This window comes from Gallinula chloropus (assembly GCF_964237585.1).
Source record: "Gallinula chloropus genome assembly, chromosome: 2".
NCBI lineage: Eukaryota > Metazoa > Chordata > Aves > Gruiformes > Rallidae > Gallinula > Gallinula chloropus.
In genome coordinates, this window is record NC_140086.1 from 141028124 (window position 1) to 141047075 (window position 18952).

At 45.2% G+C, this 18952-nt stretch overlaps 1 protein-coding gene across 1 annotated transcript in view; it reads right to left on the minus strand.

The window, feature by feature from the left end:
* Positions 1-16410, minus strand: part of FAM171A1 (family with sequence similarity 171 member A1) — a gene marked incomplete at both ends in the record, with an annotated part of 86569 nt that extends 70159 nt beyond the window's left edge. Inside the window, one exon of the mRNA XM_084279986.1 lies at positions 16317-16410. Coding sequence (XP_084136112.1) covers positions 16317-16410 — 94 coding nt within the window. The remainder of the gene's footprint in view (positions 1-16316) is intronic.
* Between the last annotated feature and the right edge of the window lie 2542 nt (positions 16411-18952).

Sequence of the window (18952 nt, forward strand, 5' to 3'; positions counted from 1 at the left end):
GGAAAAATGAGAAAAAAAAAAAAAAAGGAACAAGTCAACAGGTTAGAGCCTAGCAGAACCCCAGCCAGAAGCTGGGGCCCTCATGCACTACTGCTATTTAGAGGCACAGAATAACCTAGCAAGAAGCTACTGCAGGGACAGGCAGTGCAAGCCCAGCATCTGCCTCCTGTGAGTACTGAAAACAAAACAATGAGACATTTGTTCCAAGTTGAGGCAGCAAGGCAAAAACAACTGTACAGCAGCCACTGTTCTTCTGAGTGAAGGCCAATAAGATGATTTTGCTTCTTCATTTCCCCCAATGAGTTCACAAAACATTCGTAAGAATCATCCTATTTTAATTATTGTACGGGTCCATATGATCTGGACACAGAGTTACTCAAAGAGCACCAGCAGGGCTGGGAAGAGTGTGAAGAACAGGAGCACAGCCTGCTCACTATTCTGTGTTCTGACACACCAGCCCACACTGAAGAAGCTGCAGTTTAGGACCCTCAGCTGGCCGAAACCCAACACAACAGACCTGCTAAGTCTGGATGCAACATGTCAAAAAACACAACGGACTGATCAACACCACAGCAGCTAGAAGCCATGCAACACCGCCATGGCTGTCCAACTAACCAAGTTTCCACCAGGTAGGAAAAACACACACAGAGACACGCTGTTCCAGCTACAGCCCCATCCATGAGCATCCCTGCTCGGTATTACAGGCCAGTAAAATGCCTTATTCCGCCTACACATTCAGGATCTCTCTCCAGGAACCACTGAGCAACCAAATCCTTCTCAATCACTTCTGATGAGGATTAAGAGTCTGGAAAAAGAACAAGACACATAGATGACAGTATTTCAGAAGCTGAAATACAGCTGTATTTCAAAGCAACTGGAAGGCCTGGTTGAAACACTGCCAAATTGTTCAGGGTGAACTAACTCATGAGTAAACACTCAGGTAATATCACTTTTATAATGCACAGTTGGAAACACTGGTCAGAGGTAAGCTGAAGTGAATCTGACAAAGCATAAAATGCCTCCAGAAACAAGAATCAGGAAACAGCTACGGAAGTCATACTTCAGCTCACTGGGGATTTGAGGTAACTCAACTCCTCCTCCATACTTTGGCCCAAATGTGCTCCTTGCCCTAAGGTAGGCATAGGAGCATGCTGAGGAGGACACATTCACCTCCTCTGAAATCCAAGGTGGTCATGACTGTGTGAAGTTAGTGGCCACTCCACTATGGGCAATTTCTGTACCACAGTGTTGTCAGTGTAAGTTCTCTTGTCAAAATGACACTCATGACACAAGATTCAGCCACGAAACATACTCTACAGACATGGATTAGACTGTTTACAAACTGTAGGAAAGTTTATTACCTAAATAAGCATAATTTTATTTGATACTTTATATTTCTGATAAAGAAAAACAACAGTGGATCAGTTCCAACCAGGTATACCAAGAGTACAAGAGCAGTTAGAAACCAAGGACCTACCACCACTACCAAACAAGAACCACCTATTAGTTTTGGTTTTCACTAGTGTAACTTGGACAGTAAGACATTAGTTACGTGTATAAAGAACCACCGCAGAATGTTCATTCTCTTGTTACAAGGTATTGTGGACTTCACTGAAGATCTTACCTTACATCAGGGTAACATAATCTCAGAAGTATGATTTTTTTTTTCTTTGGTCACAAAGCATCAACACAGAATCACATGAGCTCTAGCACAGAGCACCACTGTGCTAGAAAGGGCTGGGAAACAGAAATATAAATACACAGAGTTCACTGGTCCTGGGAAAACACCCTTAAAACTGACCAGATGCTGAATCAAATGTGTCTTGACTACCTCTGGAACCCTAATTAGCGTAGATTAAAAAGACACAATGTAGGTCAGCTCTCTGATTTAATGCTAAGCCTACTGGTGTTTTTGGAAAGGGTAATTTTAGTAGTATCAAAAGCACCATCACAGATGAAAGGCTGAACTGTCTTAGGCTACTGAAACAAGAGAAAGTTTCTAAGCAATACAGGTTTACATAAAAAATTTAAAAGTTTAATATTAAAATCCACTACTTCTGAGAGAATTGGAAATCTGTAAGAACTCCTGATAACAGTATACAAATACCATGAAAACTGCAGGAAAAAAAGACCCAAAGCCAATGATGCTTAATAAGAGGCCTCAACAGACTGTTTAAAAATCTTGAACAAGGCAGTACACACACTCATAGACTCGATTAATTCACGTGTCTTCGATCTGCTAGCAACGTTTATTTCAAATCTATTGCCATGAACAAGAAAGAACAAACACATCTGTACAGGTTTGCAAGCCAAAGCTGCTTTGAACAAAGCAAGGGAGCAGAAAAAAAAACTTCTGGTGTTATTGAAATAGCCACAGCAATCCAAGGACAAAACTGAAGCCAAGTATCCTGGATAACACATTAATTCCATAGTATAATGGCCATTTACAAAGGACAATTGCTGTAAGTTATTCAAAGTACAGCATATCATGCCATGAGCACAAAACTGAAAATGGTGGAAAATGCATTACAGTTTTACTACTGTGAGGTAAGCTTTGATTCATACCATATGGCCTTGCACAACAAGCATGTGCGCACATCTGCACATGTGTGCGTGGACACCTCGGCGTTCCAGCCACAATTGTATCCATCCTCTGCTCGTTTTCCAGCAGGAGTAAGAAAGCAGGAGGATTCCAGCAAACACCAATTTCATAGGTTTTCAGTCATTCAGAAAAACTAATCATACTGACTCACCATTTTTGTCTCAGAAACCTGGTAATTAACAGAAAATGAGATAAAGGGGTGAGGATAACACCTAGCATCAATATACCTAGTTGTTTGGATTTGTCCTCCTCATCATCAGGCATTAAAAAAAACCCACTAACAAGACCAATCTTCCTAGCATTTGAACAACTCATGACAAGGAAAGAGATCAATGGACATATTTTCTTCTCCCCTGTTCAGTTTAATGTGATACAAAATATAAAATATTTTTATTCCGCCCTCAGGCAAAGAGGTCAGTGAGTGGAAAACACAGCTACCTCAAAATCAAAGGTATCAGTCTGGGTTTAATATTAAAAAAATAAATCTAAACCAAATATTATACTAGGAGCACAGAGAACATTATTTACAAGTTCAGTTAGTTAGCAGCAAACTCCTACAAAATCAACATGTACATGTGTTGTGTTGCCTCTCTCTCTGAATTCAAACAATTGCATTTTATGGTACTTTCTGCACTGTAACTACAGACAAGTTCTGACTTTTCAGCAGCACCCTAGATTTGAGGCATTTTATCTTCTTGATGCTTAAGAATGTGAAATGAGATTCTGATGTTACCAGCAACATCAAGTTTGCAAGTATGTATGACATACTGATTTGTTTACATGACTACATTTGAAAATGTAGGCTGTCTTCTGGGAGACAGAAATAAAATTAAAAATTAAGCCAAACTCAATAGGGAAAGGAAGGTGAGGGAAGGAGCACAAGGAAAAAGCTTCTTAGTACTTGTAGCTGGAACACATTAAAACTTCCTTTCCTATATAGGAACTTCTATAGGAACTTTAATGCGCCATCCTGTCACCTTTATGCTTTTTTTTTCCTCTCTCACCTTACTTTATATATATATGTATATATTCCAAAACCAAGCTTGCCATCCTTTTTGGGGACAATTGGGTACGTACTGACAAACAAAAAAACTATCTTTGAACGTGACCATAGCAGGTGAGGGCTGTCTGCCTGCCCAGGAGCCCAAAAGCAAGCCCAGACTGCCAACACAGCACTGCACTGCCCACAGCCAGGCACCTCCTTCACTCCACCCTTAGAGCTCAGGCAAGTGTGACAAAGAACTACATGGAATGGCAAGAAAAGGGTGACTAAAGCAGAGTATTACTTCACAAGGTCCAAGAAGAAACTGCCATGGCTGAATATCAGTAAATTAGTTAAAATCCTTCCCAATTCACTGCAGTGGAAGTGGCATTAAGACCCAACTCTAACGCAGCACTGGCTTACTTCCCAGCCCCGACCCAGACAGCGTGTCATCTTGGTCACTGCACCTTCTCTCTACTCCTGACCGTCTCTTCTGCACCTTTCCCACCCTGTGAATGGAGAGTAAGCAATAAGTGGTTAACGGTTGGACATGATGATCCTGAAGGTCTTTTCCAACCTCGATGATTCTATGAAGTGTTTCTTCTCCAAGGCAGATGTACCCTTTTATTAATACTAACTTTTATTATGCACTCAAAATGCTGTAAGAATAACTTGAGATGCAACTCAGCAAGAGGAAGTGCTATTCCTTTTGTCAAACATGATGAAGCTCCTTCAGAGACTTTGGGTTGGTAAAAACTCCTCAAAAATTTTAACAAGATTTGGAGTAATTCAGGCTATATGAAGACACACCAGAAAGTAAGCACTGATCAGTCCTGTAACCTGGCATTGTCAAATACTATTTGTTTACAGCCAGTCCAGCAATGTATTAAAGCTCTTTCATAACCCACCATTTAGAGTATATCCTTACCAGCTGTTAACCTGCATAGCAGTAGACAGAATGGCATAAAATAACAGCAAGGCAATGAAATTCCTGCCCCACTTCAGCCTCATGATTAGGAAACACTGCTATGCATTTGCACTTCCTCCAATTCAATATATACCTTCTTGGGAACGCCAAAATCACCGGAGTTTTATAAGGCACAGACACAGATTAAATAGTACCTGTAAAAAGATCAGAGAGTTTGGCCAGAAGAATTCAAGCTTTCATATTCTCCATCATGCAACTACAGTAGGAGTAAGGGAAGATGACACTTGATCATTTTGAGCAGCTAACTGATGCAAAATTTAGTAGTTGAATGCATCATATATTTAAAAGCATCTTTGCTTATGGTCATCCATGGCAAACAAAGGTTCTCTACTGCTCTGAAGGAATCTATACGGTTATCACTTATTTATAAGAGTTTGATCTCGAGAGCTTATATAGACTCTCATATTTTTCCTTCACCTCAGAAGGATTTATGAAAGTAGGGAGTATTCACTTAAAATGCGCCATTACTTTCCACGTGGAAAGAGCCATTACCCTTCTAGGACAGCACCACAAACTACCTATCCCCTCACTGCTCAAAACCCGGGGATTTTTTCTGTGCAGAACGTTAGCTTATGACATGACACCGCTTCGGTCCCCTTCCTCATGACAACATCTGCTGAGCGCGCACTCCGCTCTTTCGACAGCGATTAAACCATGCTTTAAAAACAGGAAAAAGAGAATGCTACTGAAAGATTAGCTACATACTCACAGGTAAAATTACTAAAACAAGACCTCCAGCTAAAGAGTGCCAAGCAGTTTTTGCTGAGGTAAAGCTTCATAGAACAGACAGTTATTCATATCTGATCTAAAGGTGAAGTCCTTATCTAATCAAATGTCTGGAAAAACTAATAGCTTTCAACGTGAATTTTAGTACATTAGGTTCTCTTCCTCCCACAACTGATTTTTAAAGTATTTTACTAGTTTAATATTCCAAAGCCTGATACAGTTATAACTCAATAGCTCGAAGCAATAAGTAAACTTGAAATTCAGCCCAGCTCCTACGGCTTCAGGCTGCTCAAAGCAAGTGCAATTTTAATCTTCACAGAACAATATTTACATGAAGTGAGTTTAATGCCATAGCTCCCTCTAAAAAGTTTTAACCAGCAGTATACTAAAGAATGAAATAGCTATCCTGTAAGAACAAAGGAAACTTTTGAAGACAACTAGCTTCTTCATATTAAAGTTTTAATAGTAGGGAAAAGAGTAACAGTCCCCACGCACAGACATTCTGCAAAACACAAGAACATAGCTCATTTCCAATGTCTATGTTCCTGGCTCCTGTAAATCAACATGAACCCACAGACTGGCTTAAACTTATTTGCCAGGACCTTCACTGCACACACTGAAATAAGCTGAGTTGCAAGAATACTTGAAGTACTAGCAGTGAAGCAAAAAGAGCAAGTATATTGCTCTGCTTCACTGCGTCTGTCAACATTATTACTACAAGTAGCTTTTTTTGCTACTGTAATATTTGTCCAGGTCAGCATGCTACTCAGCAGGTTTCAGAGCTTGCCAGGAGCAGGATTCAAAGGGAAGCAGAGGGAACAACTGTTGCTCCCATCTTAAACTGATGCCATGCATTCTGCAAACACAATCCAGTGCCTGGACAAGTCTAATCACTCTGCTGCCCAGCGGCGTGTTCCTGCCCTCATCCACCTCACCCCTTGTCTCCAGAGCTCCTGGATCCATTTACTTCTCTAGCAATGCTTGCCCAACAGAAAAAAGAAACATCCATGAACCCTCCCTAGCAAATACTCCTGCAGGTCTGCAGCAGAAGTACTCCAAGCCTTTCAAGATCTGTGAGGGCCAACACAGGGAGGTAAGCAGGAAGGGCAGGATAAGGAGTGAAAACTTCTACACTGATGTCTCCAAGATAAGGGTGTCTGCTGAGAGATAAGAAGCACAGTAACTAAGGAAAGCAAGGCAATTATCTGGAGGGAAGTGGGAATTGCTCTGGCTGACAGTTCAGAGGAGCGACCAGACACTACCAGGCGTCATGCCCTAATTATGCTCCATCTCAATCATACACTCATGGCCAGCTGACAGCAGTGACCATACCAGAATGTTATGCTAAGTACCCAGTACCTCCTTCCACATTTTTTTGGTGTTTGAACAGGCCAAAGTGCATAATTTCCTCTCAACTGGTTGGGGACATCCAGAGAGCAGAGAAAAATGACTCAGGTACCATTACTCCACAACTGGGAGACACATGCATGGACACTACATCTCACAGTTCACTTGAGCTGAAACTGTGGATGAAGTTCTGTTTAAACTCCTGTGCTGGGTACAAACTATCTCCTGATGGAGACAGAGACTGTCACAACTAAAAGCCCCTCAGAGCACCTGCCAGTACCTAAGTCTGCACCTGGCAGCATTCACTGCTCACAGTTTTTTCATGTACTGCAGACAAATTAGTTTTCAAGAAATTCTTGATGCTTTTTCTTTGAGCAATGGGGTGCTATCACATTTGCAGACAATAGCCGTCTCCTTTAAAACAGTTAACTTGCTAAATGTTGTACCCTACACCTTATGTTGCAGGATTAAATTGTTTGCAGAACTGTATCAACTGGCAGTGCTTCCATGAAGCCTGTGTTTCCCCTTATCAGCCCCTCTCAGCCCTTTCCCCTGCACCAGCATTTGTGCAATTCACAATGAATCCAGCTCGGGAAGTGATCCAGGTGAAGACTGAACTGGTGCATGCAGGAATTTTCAGTTGGGTAACTTCCTTGACCTGGTTTACCACGCTGCTACACAAATGCCAGTAAGAGAAAACAGACGAAGGTGAGAATAACAATGCAGCTTAATCCAGAATAAATCAATTCTTGGGAATGTAAAGCTAATTAAAAACATGAAAAACACACAGAGACAAGCCCAAACAACTCTGCAAGCCTCCGTACTTGTTTCTAAGCCTTTCTTTTTGTTTATTTACTCTTGGGAGTGAAACACTTAGGCTCATAAGCATAATACTACAAAGACAATGGTTTAGAAATATAAACAGACAATAACTCGAGTCTTGAGAAATGCATGACAACCCAGGCAGGTAATCCAAGAGCGTGTGTTCTTTCACATAATTTATTAGACTATATATATTCAGCAGCTCTAAGGCCAAGCCAGAGGCGCTGATGAAACTTGCAGTTACAGCATCTGAGGGAAGATTCAGCTGAATAAATGGGAGTACGAAGATCACTGTTCAGGCTGCCACACTGATTAGGAGACCCACACAGCACAATTCATCTGACCAAATGCATTTAGTCCAGGTGACAGGAACGACTCAGCTCCATTGGCTGAACAGATCAGATGTTCACATCTGCGAGAGTACCATAGCTGAGACGTAGAGCCCTTGAGATAGGGGAGATGTCTCCTACCCTGGATGACAACTGCATATCCCTCGCATGAGAAGCCTTGCCTTCACCTATCAAGTACAAACGTCTCATCTCTCAGTCTAGATCTTAACATTTCACTTTGCACAACTGTTCACAGTAGAGCAAGAGTTCTGGAGAAAACTGCTGATACATTAATTTCCTACTAGTCCAAATACAGCATTTACCCAAATCTGCTGCTGCTTTATTATCTAGCAAGTCTCACAACATCTTTGAGAAATACTTGTTGTATTAGTAGACACCATTGCTTATAAAGGATGAAAGACACCCTTTATTCAGTAATGACGACCACAAAGGTGGGATGAAAAAGGAGCTCCCAACACTGTTATCACCTCTGTTAATCGTTGCATGAAGAGGAAAGGCCTCTGTTTTCTCTAACAAAGGAGGAGCACCTTATGCCTCTATCTCAGTATCTACTGACTGTCAAGGTAAGCACCCTTTGACTATTAAACACTACTATTGTATACTCACTCCAACCATACAGTACACTAGTTCTTTTTTATTTTTTAGTTTTGGTGGTTTGGTTTTTTGTTTGCATTTTTAGTTTATCTTTTTGTTTAGTAGTGAGTGCATTTTTGCAGCTAGAACTTAAAACGACTGGAAGCATTTTACATCTTACTGGATTCAGCTCCTTTATAGTCCCCAAGCCAAAACGATGCTTCTATTTCCTTCCCCTTGGCTTCCCCCTCCCGTGCTCCACTTCCTCCCTGCTATCCGCAGTTGCCTCTCTGTTGCCTCAGAGCCTGGCTCCCACAAGGCAGAGAAGCTGAGGGTGATCCCTGCAAGAGTCACCCCAAATCCAGCAAGACTTAGGTGAGGTCCTGTTATGTGTTCTTGCCTCTCCATCTGAAAAACATCCATAACAGCAGCAGAAGAGTTTTCCACGGTGCAGGTTCCTACTCACAGTGACAGTGAGGTGTCATCTCCTGCAGCACAAGGCATACAGATAGGGGACAAAGCCAGGGTTTCACTCCCTAGTAAAGCCTGCATGGTATGGCACAGGCAGTGACAGCTCACAGAACTGCAAAAGCGAAGAGTAGGAACAACTGAAAGACAGCTTCAGTGTTGGATTTCCAGGGACTTTTGTGCCCTGCCTGCAGAGACTGCTTCTGTTCAAAACATACTTTATATCCACAGCAGTTCTGTTTAAATACCAAATCCCCCAAGTAGCTGCTGAGGGAGCCAAATTTACAGACTGTACATAAATGAGTTTTTCCTTCAGGTTATCTCAAGCTTGGTGGTTCTTCAAGCTGGCAAAAATCTAACATGGGTATATCTTCACCAGAACACTGGAATCTTACATGAAATCAGATGTAGCTCCATGGTGAAATATACTTTACTACTACTTTAAAGGGCTCAGCCTCTCCATTATGACAAATGGGATTGTCTTAATATTTTAAAGTGGAAGATTCAATGCAGTTACTAAACCCAAGAAATTACTGTATGATCACACATTCTTATGGCTCTGCATGAACAAATATATTCCCAGTTTCCAATAAAATTAAAGATGGTGTTTGTAAAAAGCATGTGTATAATGCCTATTAGCCATGCAAAAGTCAGGTAATACATTAAGCCAACCATATCCTGGGCTGCATCACAAGACAAGTGACCAGCATGCTGAAGGAGGTGATTCTACCCTCTACCCTGCTCTAGTGAGAACCCACCTGCAGTACTGTGTCCAGCTCTGGGATCACCAGTAGAAGACAGACATGTTGGAGTGAGTCCAGAGGAGGGCCATGAAGATGATCAGAGGGCTGGAGCACTTCCCCTATAAGGACAGGCTGAGAGAGATGGGCTTTTTCAGCCTGGAGAAGGGAAGGCTCCAGGAAGACCTTACAGCAGCCTTCCAGTACATGAAGGGGCCTACAGGAAAGCTGGAGAGGGAATCTTCACAAGGACATGAAGTGACAGGACAACGGGTAATGGCCTTCACCTGAAGTAGGGTAGACTTAGATTAAATACTAAGAAATTCCTCCCTGTGAGGGTAGTGAGACACAGGAACATGTGGCCCAGAGAAGCTGTGGCTGCCCCCTCCCTGGCAGTGTTCAAGGCCAGGTTGGATGGGTCCTTGGACAACCTGGGCTAGTAGAGGGTGTCCCTGCCCATGGCAGGGCTTTGGAACAGGCTGATCTTTGAGGTCCCTTTCAACCCAAAACGTTCTACAATGAACTGAAAACTTAATGTAAACCACCTTACAGGAAAATGTTTCTGGAATTTCTGAAGAAAAAAAAAAAAAGCAGCACTCAGGTCTCTCTGGTGTTTCCCAAAACTAAATGTTTTAGTGTATGTTAATAGCATGTATTGTAATTGCATTGTTAAGCTCATTTATCCTAGGCAACACAGACATTTATGCAGACTTCTTGAACCTTATTTGTGCTCCCTGACAGGTAAGTGGTAAAGTCACTGGGACCTCTGGGAGAGGCAGAATACCAACAGTGCACTTCTGCCTTTAGACAGGAATAAAGGCAGCTTCTGAGAGAAATGATATATACTGGAGCAAAGGGAAAGTTAATCCTACAGAAAAATGCAGTTTGTATTAGGTAATCAGTGTACCGAGTAACAGAAATACTGGAAGTGCACACTTTGATTTCAAGGTGCAGATATTTTGGACAGATTATTTAGTTTGCCTTTGGCTGACTGGAAAAGTAACTAACTCCCTAAATTATACGCACAGGGTACACGACACAATTGTATTGATCAAATGCACCACAGTAACTTGAGATATGTGGAAAAGAAGCATCATTGCCAAGCATTCTGCTATCCAACAGCCAGACTTCATGCAGGACCATTAAGAAGTGCCATTAAAGGCAAACCACCAAGCTGCCAGGTACCATGCATACATATACTGACACAACCTATGCACCAAGTTTCAGTGCCATGCATTTTCCACTACGTTTGCTTCACACACCAAGACTGTGGCTAGTCATTGCCCACAGAATATGAGTATAAAACTAATTTAAAAGTTTGTACTGACAGGAGGCAGTCTGACATTTCTGCTCCTCTATGCACCAAAACCACTGGAGACTTCTAAGATTTCCAACAACCTAAAAGCACAATCCTTCTTCCTCCCCAGCACACAAATACATACACCCAGGTTTCTGTTAATTTAACAAGCACATGGTAAAACTGCATTTCATTGCTACCAGAAACCTCTCCTGTAGAGAGGTGACTGCTATTTGAAACCATTCACTTGGCCAGAGCTTGGCACTGAAAGCAGCCAGCCCTCAAAATTTCATGAACCAGGTTCCAGCCTCAAGCAGTAAGAGGTGTCAGTGCCAGGTTTAAAGGGGAAAAAAAGAAAAGAAAACAAAACAAAGAGAGAGACAAGAGGGAGGGGGAAAACGTTGCTTTAACCTCTGGGTTAGGTAATACACAGCAATTAACAGTGTCAAGACACAAGGACAAACGACCACAGGGAAAGCCAACATGCGAATTTGTTGTCACTTGCCAAGTGCATACACACATTATTTAAGTTAAACTGAATCACTTACTGCAAGGTATTACAAGTCAGAAGGGTGAACACAAATGTTTAGCAGAAGACTGCAGTTTCAAACCCTCAGCTCACCTAGACAACTTGTTCTGTGACTCAGGAATCAGTTACCAGGCATTTGCAGGAATTAATAGCTCACGGTAAACATGAAAAAAAAATCCTGTGCTTACCTGGATCTGATAACTGACAAACCCACACACTACCTCACCCTCATTAAGAATTCACAATGCTATCTAGTACTAAGTAAACAATTTGCTCCTCTAATAAAACAAAACAACATCCTTGGTACTGCTTCAGAGCAATTTAGCTTCTTAGGTGTCCATTTGTGGTCTCAATGAAATAAATGTTAGGATTTGAAGGTGATAAGCAATTTGCAGCTGATTGAGAAGCTGTAGTACAGCAGTGCCAGATGAGAGAGAGAAAGACTTTATTTCTGCATCATCTAAACTTTAACATCATGGCTGAAACTGCAAGCTTGGGATAATGGGCTTAAAAAAAAATTAAAAAGCCAAGAACTTGTGGGTCTTCTCACAGCTGTTACCACGTTGTCCAGACAAGAAGCCTTTACAAAATGTCCAGCTGAAATGGTGGTGAAATCACCTTTCACAACATCAAGTAATACAATGGCTGTTTGCAGGCAAGCAGGCAATTCCTAACAGCAGCATTCAAGCATCAACTTAACCCTCCAGTCCTCTGTGCACACAGAAGGAGACGATACTGCGGATTCTGACTAAGCAGCAGCAGCTGAACTTTTATTCGCCATCATACTAGAAAAAAAGTATCCGCCTGGTGTCATTCTGGGACTGTGAAGGTGGCATATCCTACCTGTTTTCATCTACTAGCAGCCTAGCCCTTGAACTGGGTGCTATTTATTACTCAAATGTTGTTTTAGTATTCATAACTTCTTCATTTGGAAGAACTGATGAAATATGAAGACCAATGAAGACATGAATTAACACCCACTGCCGCAGCGTCATACCAGCACTTCTGCACTGCAGCACAATATTCTGGGATTTCTCTTAAAAGAGCATCCCCCAGCATTTACAAATGAATCATCTTCCTCTTCTACTGCAAAGCAAAGTTTACAGGGGACACAGAAATTTAACCCCTTCTCAAATTACACGGTCTTTGCTTACATTGTCCCTGGGTGAGCACCTCCTCTTCACATCACTCTTAAATTCCTATTGGCCAAGGCTCCTTAAATTTAAAAGGGACCTGTTCATATGAAGAAAACTCTGTGTATTTTGTGCTCAGTCAGATCGCCAGGTCCAAAGAGGAATGCAGCTTACGGGTGAGTTTGGGTTTTTGGTATCATTAAAACTTCCACACATTCATTTCAGCATTCAAACCAATTTATGTTCTGAAATACCTGACAGAACAATTAAAATAAGCCCCATAACCCCACACAAACAAAACAAAAAGACCCAAAACCATAGCCTAGTCTTCATCTGGAACACTTGCCAGTTTTTAAGTATTTGGGAGAATTACCAATCCTAAAACATGGACTAAATCATGGACTTCGAACAACCTATCCTGGTTTTGGCTGGGATAGAGTTATCTTCTTCCTAATACCTAGTATAGTGCTGTGGTTTGCATTTAGGATGATGATAATGTTGATAATGCATTGATGTTTTCCATGCTTATACTGAGTCAAGGGCTTTTCAGCTTCTCATGCCCTGACAGCAATAACGTGGGGGGTGCACAAGGAGTTGGGAGGGGACACAGACAGGACAGCTGACCCCAACTGACCACAAAGATACTGCATACTATATGACATCATGTAACTGCGGGGACTCAGCTGGGCAGGGTATCCCTGCTTGGGGACAGGCTGGGTGTTACTCAGTGGGTGGTAAGCAAATGCATTGTGTTTCACCTGGTTTGTATATTTAATTATTATTTCTCTTCCTTTTCTGTCCTATTAAACTGCTTTTATCTCAACCCACAAATTTTACTTTTTATCCCCATCCCACTGGTCGGGAGAGAGGAGTGAGCAAACAGCTATGTGGTGTTTAGCTGTCTGCCCAGTTAAACCACAACACAACCTCACGGCTGGGGCTCTAAACATCAGCACTGACAGAAATAAACAACTCATCTGTGTGGATTTTATCATATTAAAGAAAGTAAGTTACTGACACTTAAGAGGGTACCTCTGTGATGTGACAGATCTGCATAATGAATCAAATAAGGTAACAAGGTGCCAAAGCCATCCAGTTTTCTACATAGGGTGCTAAATGCAGAGCTTAATTACCAGTACTTTCCATATTCACGAATTACGTAATCAGTCCGGACAAGCAGTTTCAGGCTGGGACTGTCTGAACATATGGCTGAGAACAGCAAAAGGGAGAAATGCTCAATGCAAAGCATCACTTCTCATCCCTTCCTTAACAAGAACACTGACTGCAAATCCCACCTTTAAATAGCTCCAAATCCAAGACCTATTTATTTGGTCTGTTAACAGAGGCATGGAATATCCTAACTGAGTCTCATCCAACCTGTCCCACCAAGAGGCGGGCTCCTTCTCTACCCTCATCTCTTGTAACCTGTCCAGTAACAAATACTGCAGCTGAAGCAATTACTCTCCAATGGCATCCTCTGGCTTCCTCACCTCCACTTTCATTCCAATCCCTTGGGTTTTCACTAGTCTCTTCCCACCCAGAAGTGGAAGTCAGGCATCTGTAAACATCCCTGAACTTTGGCGGTGGCTCTTCACCTATCACTACAAATACCACCATGGTGCTAAAAGGGCAGGAGGGGAAAAACAGTTGGTTTAGGTTTTACAACCATCAGCACTTACTCTGCTCAGCATACAAACAAGGAACCTGCCTGGTACTAAAAATCCTTTCCTCAGAAGATGTTCACACTCGATAATTAATAACTTATTCAAGGCTATAAGCTGGCATCAAATAGACATTCAATAATATCCACTTGCCAATGTAAATGCCCAAAGAGTAAAGACTAGGCTTGTAATGAGACTTTGGAAAATGATGCTATTACAAAAACTCAGATGTTCTTTCACGGAAGATAAAATTAGACCATTCTACTGAGATAGAAGTGTTCTCAACTCACTGACATCTGTGCTGTTGCTTAAATAATCAGCTATCAGGCTTGATGTGGATGTAGCAGCTATAGATCCAGGTCTTTCCACATACCATGAACTGAGCTCAACAATAGAAGATGAGATCAACAGGGCAGTTCAAAGGCACTAGTTCTGCCAATACCTCACCACTCTGACCACATGTATGAAAGATTTTCCCTATGATATGGAAACAACAACAGGTTTTGATATTATCTCAGTATCTTAAGCGCTGGTTTCAAGGATCAACACACTTAATGATAAACTCAGAACAGCCCCAAGTTTGCTGGTTTCTGATTTACAATTTAGTACCTCTTATTCCAGAATCACTACTGTTTTGTCCTTAAAACAAAAGCAGAATCTGACACTACATTTTATGTCAGATTGCCAAGCATGGTAGGTTTTGTGACAAGATACCAATATTCTTTTAATACTCTGTATGAGAGCATAGACCCACCTAGATCTCACTTACTATACTGCAAATATAACCACAAAAGACAGTTTAAAAAGGTTACTTTTAACATTTTCCTTTCTATGGCAAGCATCACTTACTGATTGTTACTGACATGTGAGACAGGAAGGCTCAGGGGTCACACAACGTAAGTGTGCTGTTTGCGTGGTGTACTTCCACCCCACCGCAGGGGAGGGTACTGCCAACCATTGCCACGATGGCTAAGCCAGCATGCAATCACTTTTAGCCGCTTCACCACGCATGGCACAAGGCTAACATGGACCACGGGGAGGGTGCATTTCCTCCTAGTGCATTTCATACCCTCAGGTAGACAAGTTTTCTGCTTCCTAACATAGCCATGGTCCCAGCGGGTAAGATGCGGCCGCAGGATCCCTGTCGAAGCCTGTCAGGAAGAGGCCGATGGAGGGGTAGCCCTCCTGTTACCAACGTGAGGCCGGGAGCAAGGGGGACACAAGGGAACCGATGGGGTTTACATGAGGCGCGGGGCTGGAGGGCTGGTGCACCTCACCACGGCCGCTGTGAGGATGAGTGCACATCAGCCCACAACAGGACCCCGGTCCGAGCCAGGAGCAGCCCCAGGCATCAGTGAAGCCGCCGTGCACTCCCGGGGGGCTCTTGCATTGATCGCCCCGCTGCAGCTTCTGCTCCCGCCCGGGCGAGCGAGAGGGAGCACGACCCTGCCTGGCCGGGAAAGTGTCTCTCCCCAGCTGCCGAGGCGCCGTGACAGGCCCCCGCCCGAGCGGCGGGCAGCCCACCGCGCCGAACAAAAGGCCCGGCGGAGGCCCGGAAACGTCCCGGGGCTGCGGGCTGAGCAGTGCCCCCAGCCCGGGGGGCGAACCCGCAGCCTGGCGGTCCAGCACGGCCGGGGGCTGGGCCTACCGGCGCCGGTGCCCCTCAGCCTACCTCTCACCGCCGCGTCGGGCCCTGCACGGCGGGGAGGGGGGAGAACGGGAGAAGGACGCAATGCAACAGCTCCGGTGGCGCTGAGGGAGGGAGAGGGCAGCACAATGAGGCCAGCGGCAGCCCCTGCCCCCTCCGTTAACAAAAGCTCTCCAGCCGCGGGGGCTGCAGCCGCCTCCACCGCGGGGCTGCCTTCGCCAGCCGGGGCCCGGCGGGGGAAGGGGGTCTGCAGCGGGCGGCGCCCCCGCTGCGCCCCGCGGCCGGCGGGCGATGGGAGCAGGGAGAGGTCTCGCACCGCGGCTCCCCCGCGCCGCAAAACCCCCGGCCCGGCCTCCCCAAGTTTGCCACCGCCCGCACAATGCAACCTCCCGCCGCCCCGGGGGCCGCCGCACAAAGCGGGCCGGTCCCGCCGCCCTTCCCGCAACCGACCTTGAGCCGCCTCGGGCGCCCCTAAGGTTTTGGTCACCGCCTTCCACACGTTGCAGCCCAGCAGGCAGAGGAGAAGCGCCGCCGACCTGCTCATTTCCACCCGCCGCCGCCAGCCACCGCCAGGGAGGGAAACGCCGCCGGAGCCGCTGCCCGGAGGAGGAGGAGGAGAAAGAGCCGCATCAGGGGCTGGCCCGCTCCGCGCCTCCCTCCATGTTGCCGCGCGCTGCCCCTCCTGCTTTCTCCGCCTGCTGCATTGTCGTCCCGCCGCTGCGCCTCGGCCTCAGCACCCCGCGCTGCCCCCGCGGGCGGGAAGGAGAGGCGGGAGTGCTCCGCGGCCCCGGCCGCCTGTCCGGCTTTATTCTTTAATTCCTGCCCCCCTCCCTGCGTACCCTTTCCCGGTCTCCCGGCAGGGGCAGCCAGGCTCCGCCGACCGCTCCTTTAACCCTTTCCGGCACCCGCTGCCCCGCACGCCGGGCCCGGGGGGACAGCGCCCCCTGCCGGCCGCGCACTGCCCTGCCCTCACGGCCCTCTGCGCGGCGAGGGGCCGCAGCTCCCAGGGGGACGGTGGGGGGGTTGCCGGGTAGCCCTGCCGAGCCTCGTCGCTGTGCAAGACCGGCTGCCGCCCGGGGGCAAGCGTGTACCCCGACCAGGAGCCCGACACACCTCAGCCTTCCCACCCCCCCCCCCCTTCACCAGGTGCTGCCGCGCTTACCTGCAGCGGGGCCGGGTCCCTCTCTCCCGCCCCCCGGCCTCTCTCTCCCTCCCTCAGCAGTTGCAAAATGGCCTCCTCGGTGGTACTGTCCCCCGCCGCGGTGGCTTGCTTGCCTTCAGCCGCAGCCCAGCGGGAGGGACCAGGGGAGAAGACGGACGCTGTGGCTTATAACGGCACGGCTAGAAACGCGTGGAGTCACAGGGCCCCCCGCCGCCCAGCCGCCGCTCCCGTCCACTGCCCACCTGGGCTGGTCCCCTCCTCCTGCTGTGTGTAGAATCACAGAATCGGATAATGTGTTAGGCTGCAAGGGACCCTTAAGGGCCATCTAGTCCAACACACCACCCCTACCCAGTAAGCAGGGACATCTTCACTAGATCAGGTTGCTCAGAGCTCCATCAAGCCTGACCTTGAATGTCTCCAGGGATGGGGCCTCCACCACCTCTCTGGGCAACCTGTTCCAGTGTCTCACCACCCTCAGAGCGAAGAACTTCTTCCTACTATTTAATCTAAACCTACCCTGCTCTAGTTTAAAACAATTGCCCCTCATCCTATTGCTACATGCCCTTACAAACAGAGATGCTTCTTTAAAGAAATGAAAAAAAAAAAACCAACCAGAAAACAACAGAAAACACATCATCCTACTTTTTTAATATATATATACAAAATAACTTTTAGATGCTATTGCAAGCTGCGCAAGAAAGGCAAACTTTGGCCTTGAAATGTTGGCGTTGAAGCTGAGGTCTGTCATGGCCTCGCGGAACCCCGGGGGCACCATGGTGGCCTCCCACTGCTGCACCAGACAGGGCATGAGAGAAGCGGCACTGTGGAAATTGTAGCAAGGGCAGGGACAGTCGCCCTGGGGCTCTTGTCACTGGTGTTTGCATGGTCTGTAAGAGCATCTCTTGATGTACTTTTCTGCAGGCTAGAGGAGACTGAATACAAGGCCACAGCACTCACTCCTCCCTTCGTGGGCTCTGGTGAGCATTATCCTTCCTAGGGGAGGGAGAACAGGCGCTCCTCATGTTTCCTCCAGCACAGAGATTGCTGCTGCAGACAGCTATTATGGCCAAGTCTTTACACAGCTGTGCAAAGCAAAGCCTCTGCCCCACTGGCTCGCAGATTTCCCACGATCTGCTCCCAAACACTGCCAACGCTTCAGCTTGCCTGCAAGGCTGAAGTTTGTATACCTACAAGTTTAACTTCTCACAGAGGTCTTCAGGTTGGATTTGTAATGTCTATTTTTAAATAAAATCTGTCATAAAAATGCAATGCATTATACATTTATTTTTAGAAATCAGTACAGTTGTTTACTTTGCCTCTTCAGTATTTGACCAGAGTAGCCATATCATGAGCTACAGGTTGTTCTTTCTATGAATTTTACAGAATTCTTGTGCTGCGGAAGTGTTAAAAAATTATTTGCTGGTTCCCTTTCAGACATACTTCACTCTGGTTTTACCGTGGTTGTTCAAATACATTTTCTGAGCTTTTATAAATATGGTGTTGACACTGCAACTTTATCTTTCTACCCTGATGATTTAGAGGATTTATTTGTAAAGCTCAGTCCTGTAAGAAAAGGCTGTTCCATTCAGCAGACCAAATAAGCAAATACAGATCACCTAATCTTAGTCCTGCTTATCATAAAACAATGATTTCAACGTTGTAAACTAATGTCAGATCTAAACCATTATCCTGTACCAAGCAGGGATGGAGGAGCCCAGTGGGTTTATAGCAAAACGGATGAAAGCTTAGGGGCTGCTAGTGACTGAGGCAACTCTTTCCTAAAGAAAGAAGGTTGGCCACACGGCAAATGATCACACATTATATAGCATCTTTTGAGATGCCATTTCCCTTTCTCTGGATGTCCATGGATTTAAATTAGCATAAATAAGATGAGCTCATAGCTAGAAACTTACATAAAACCTAT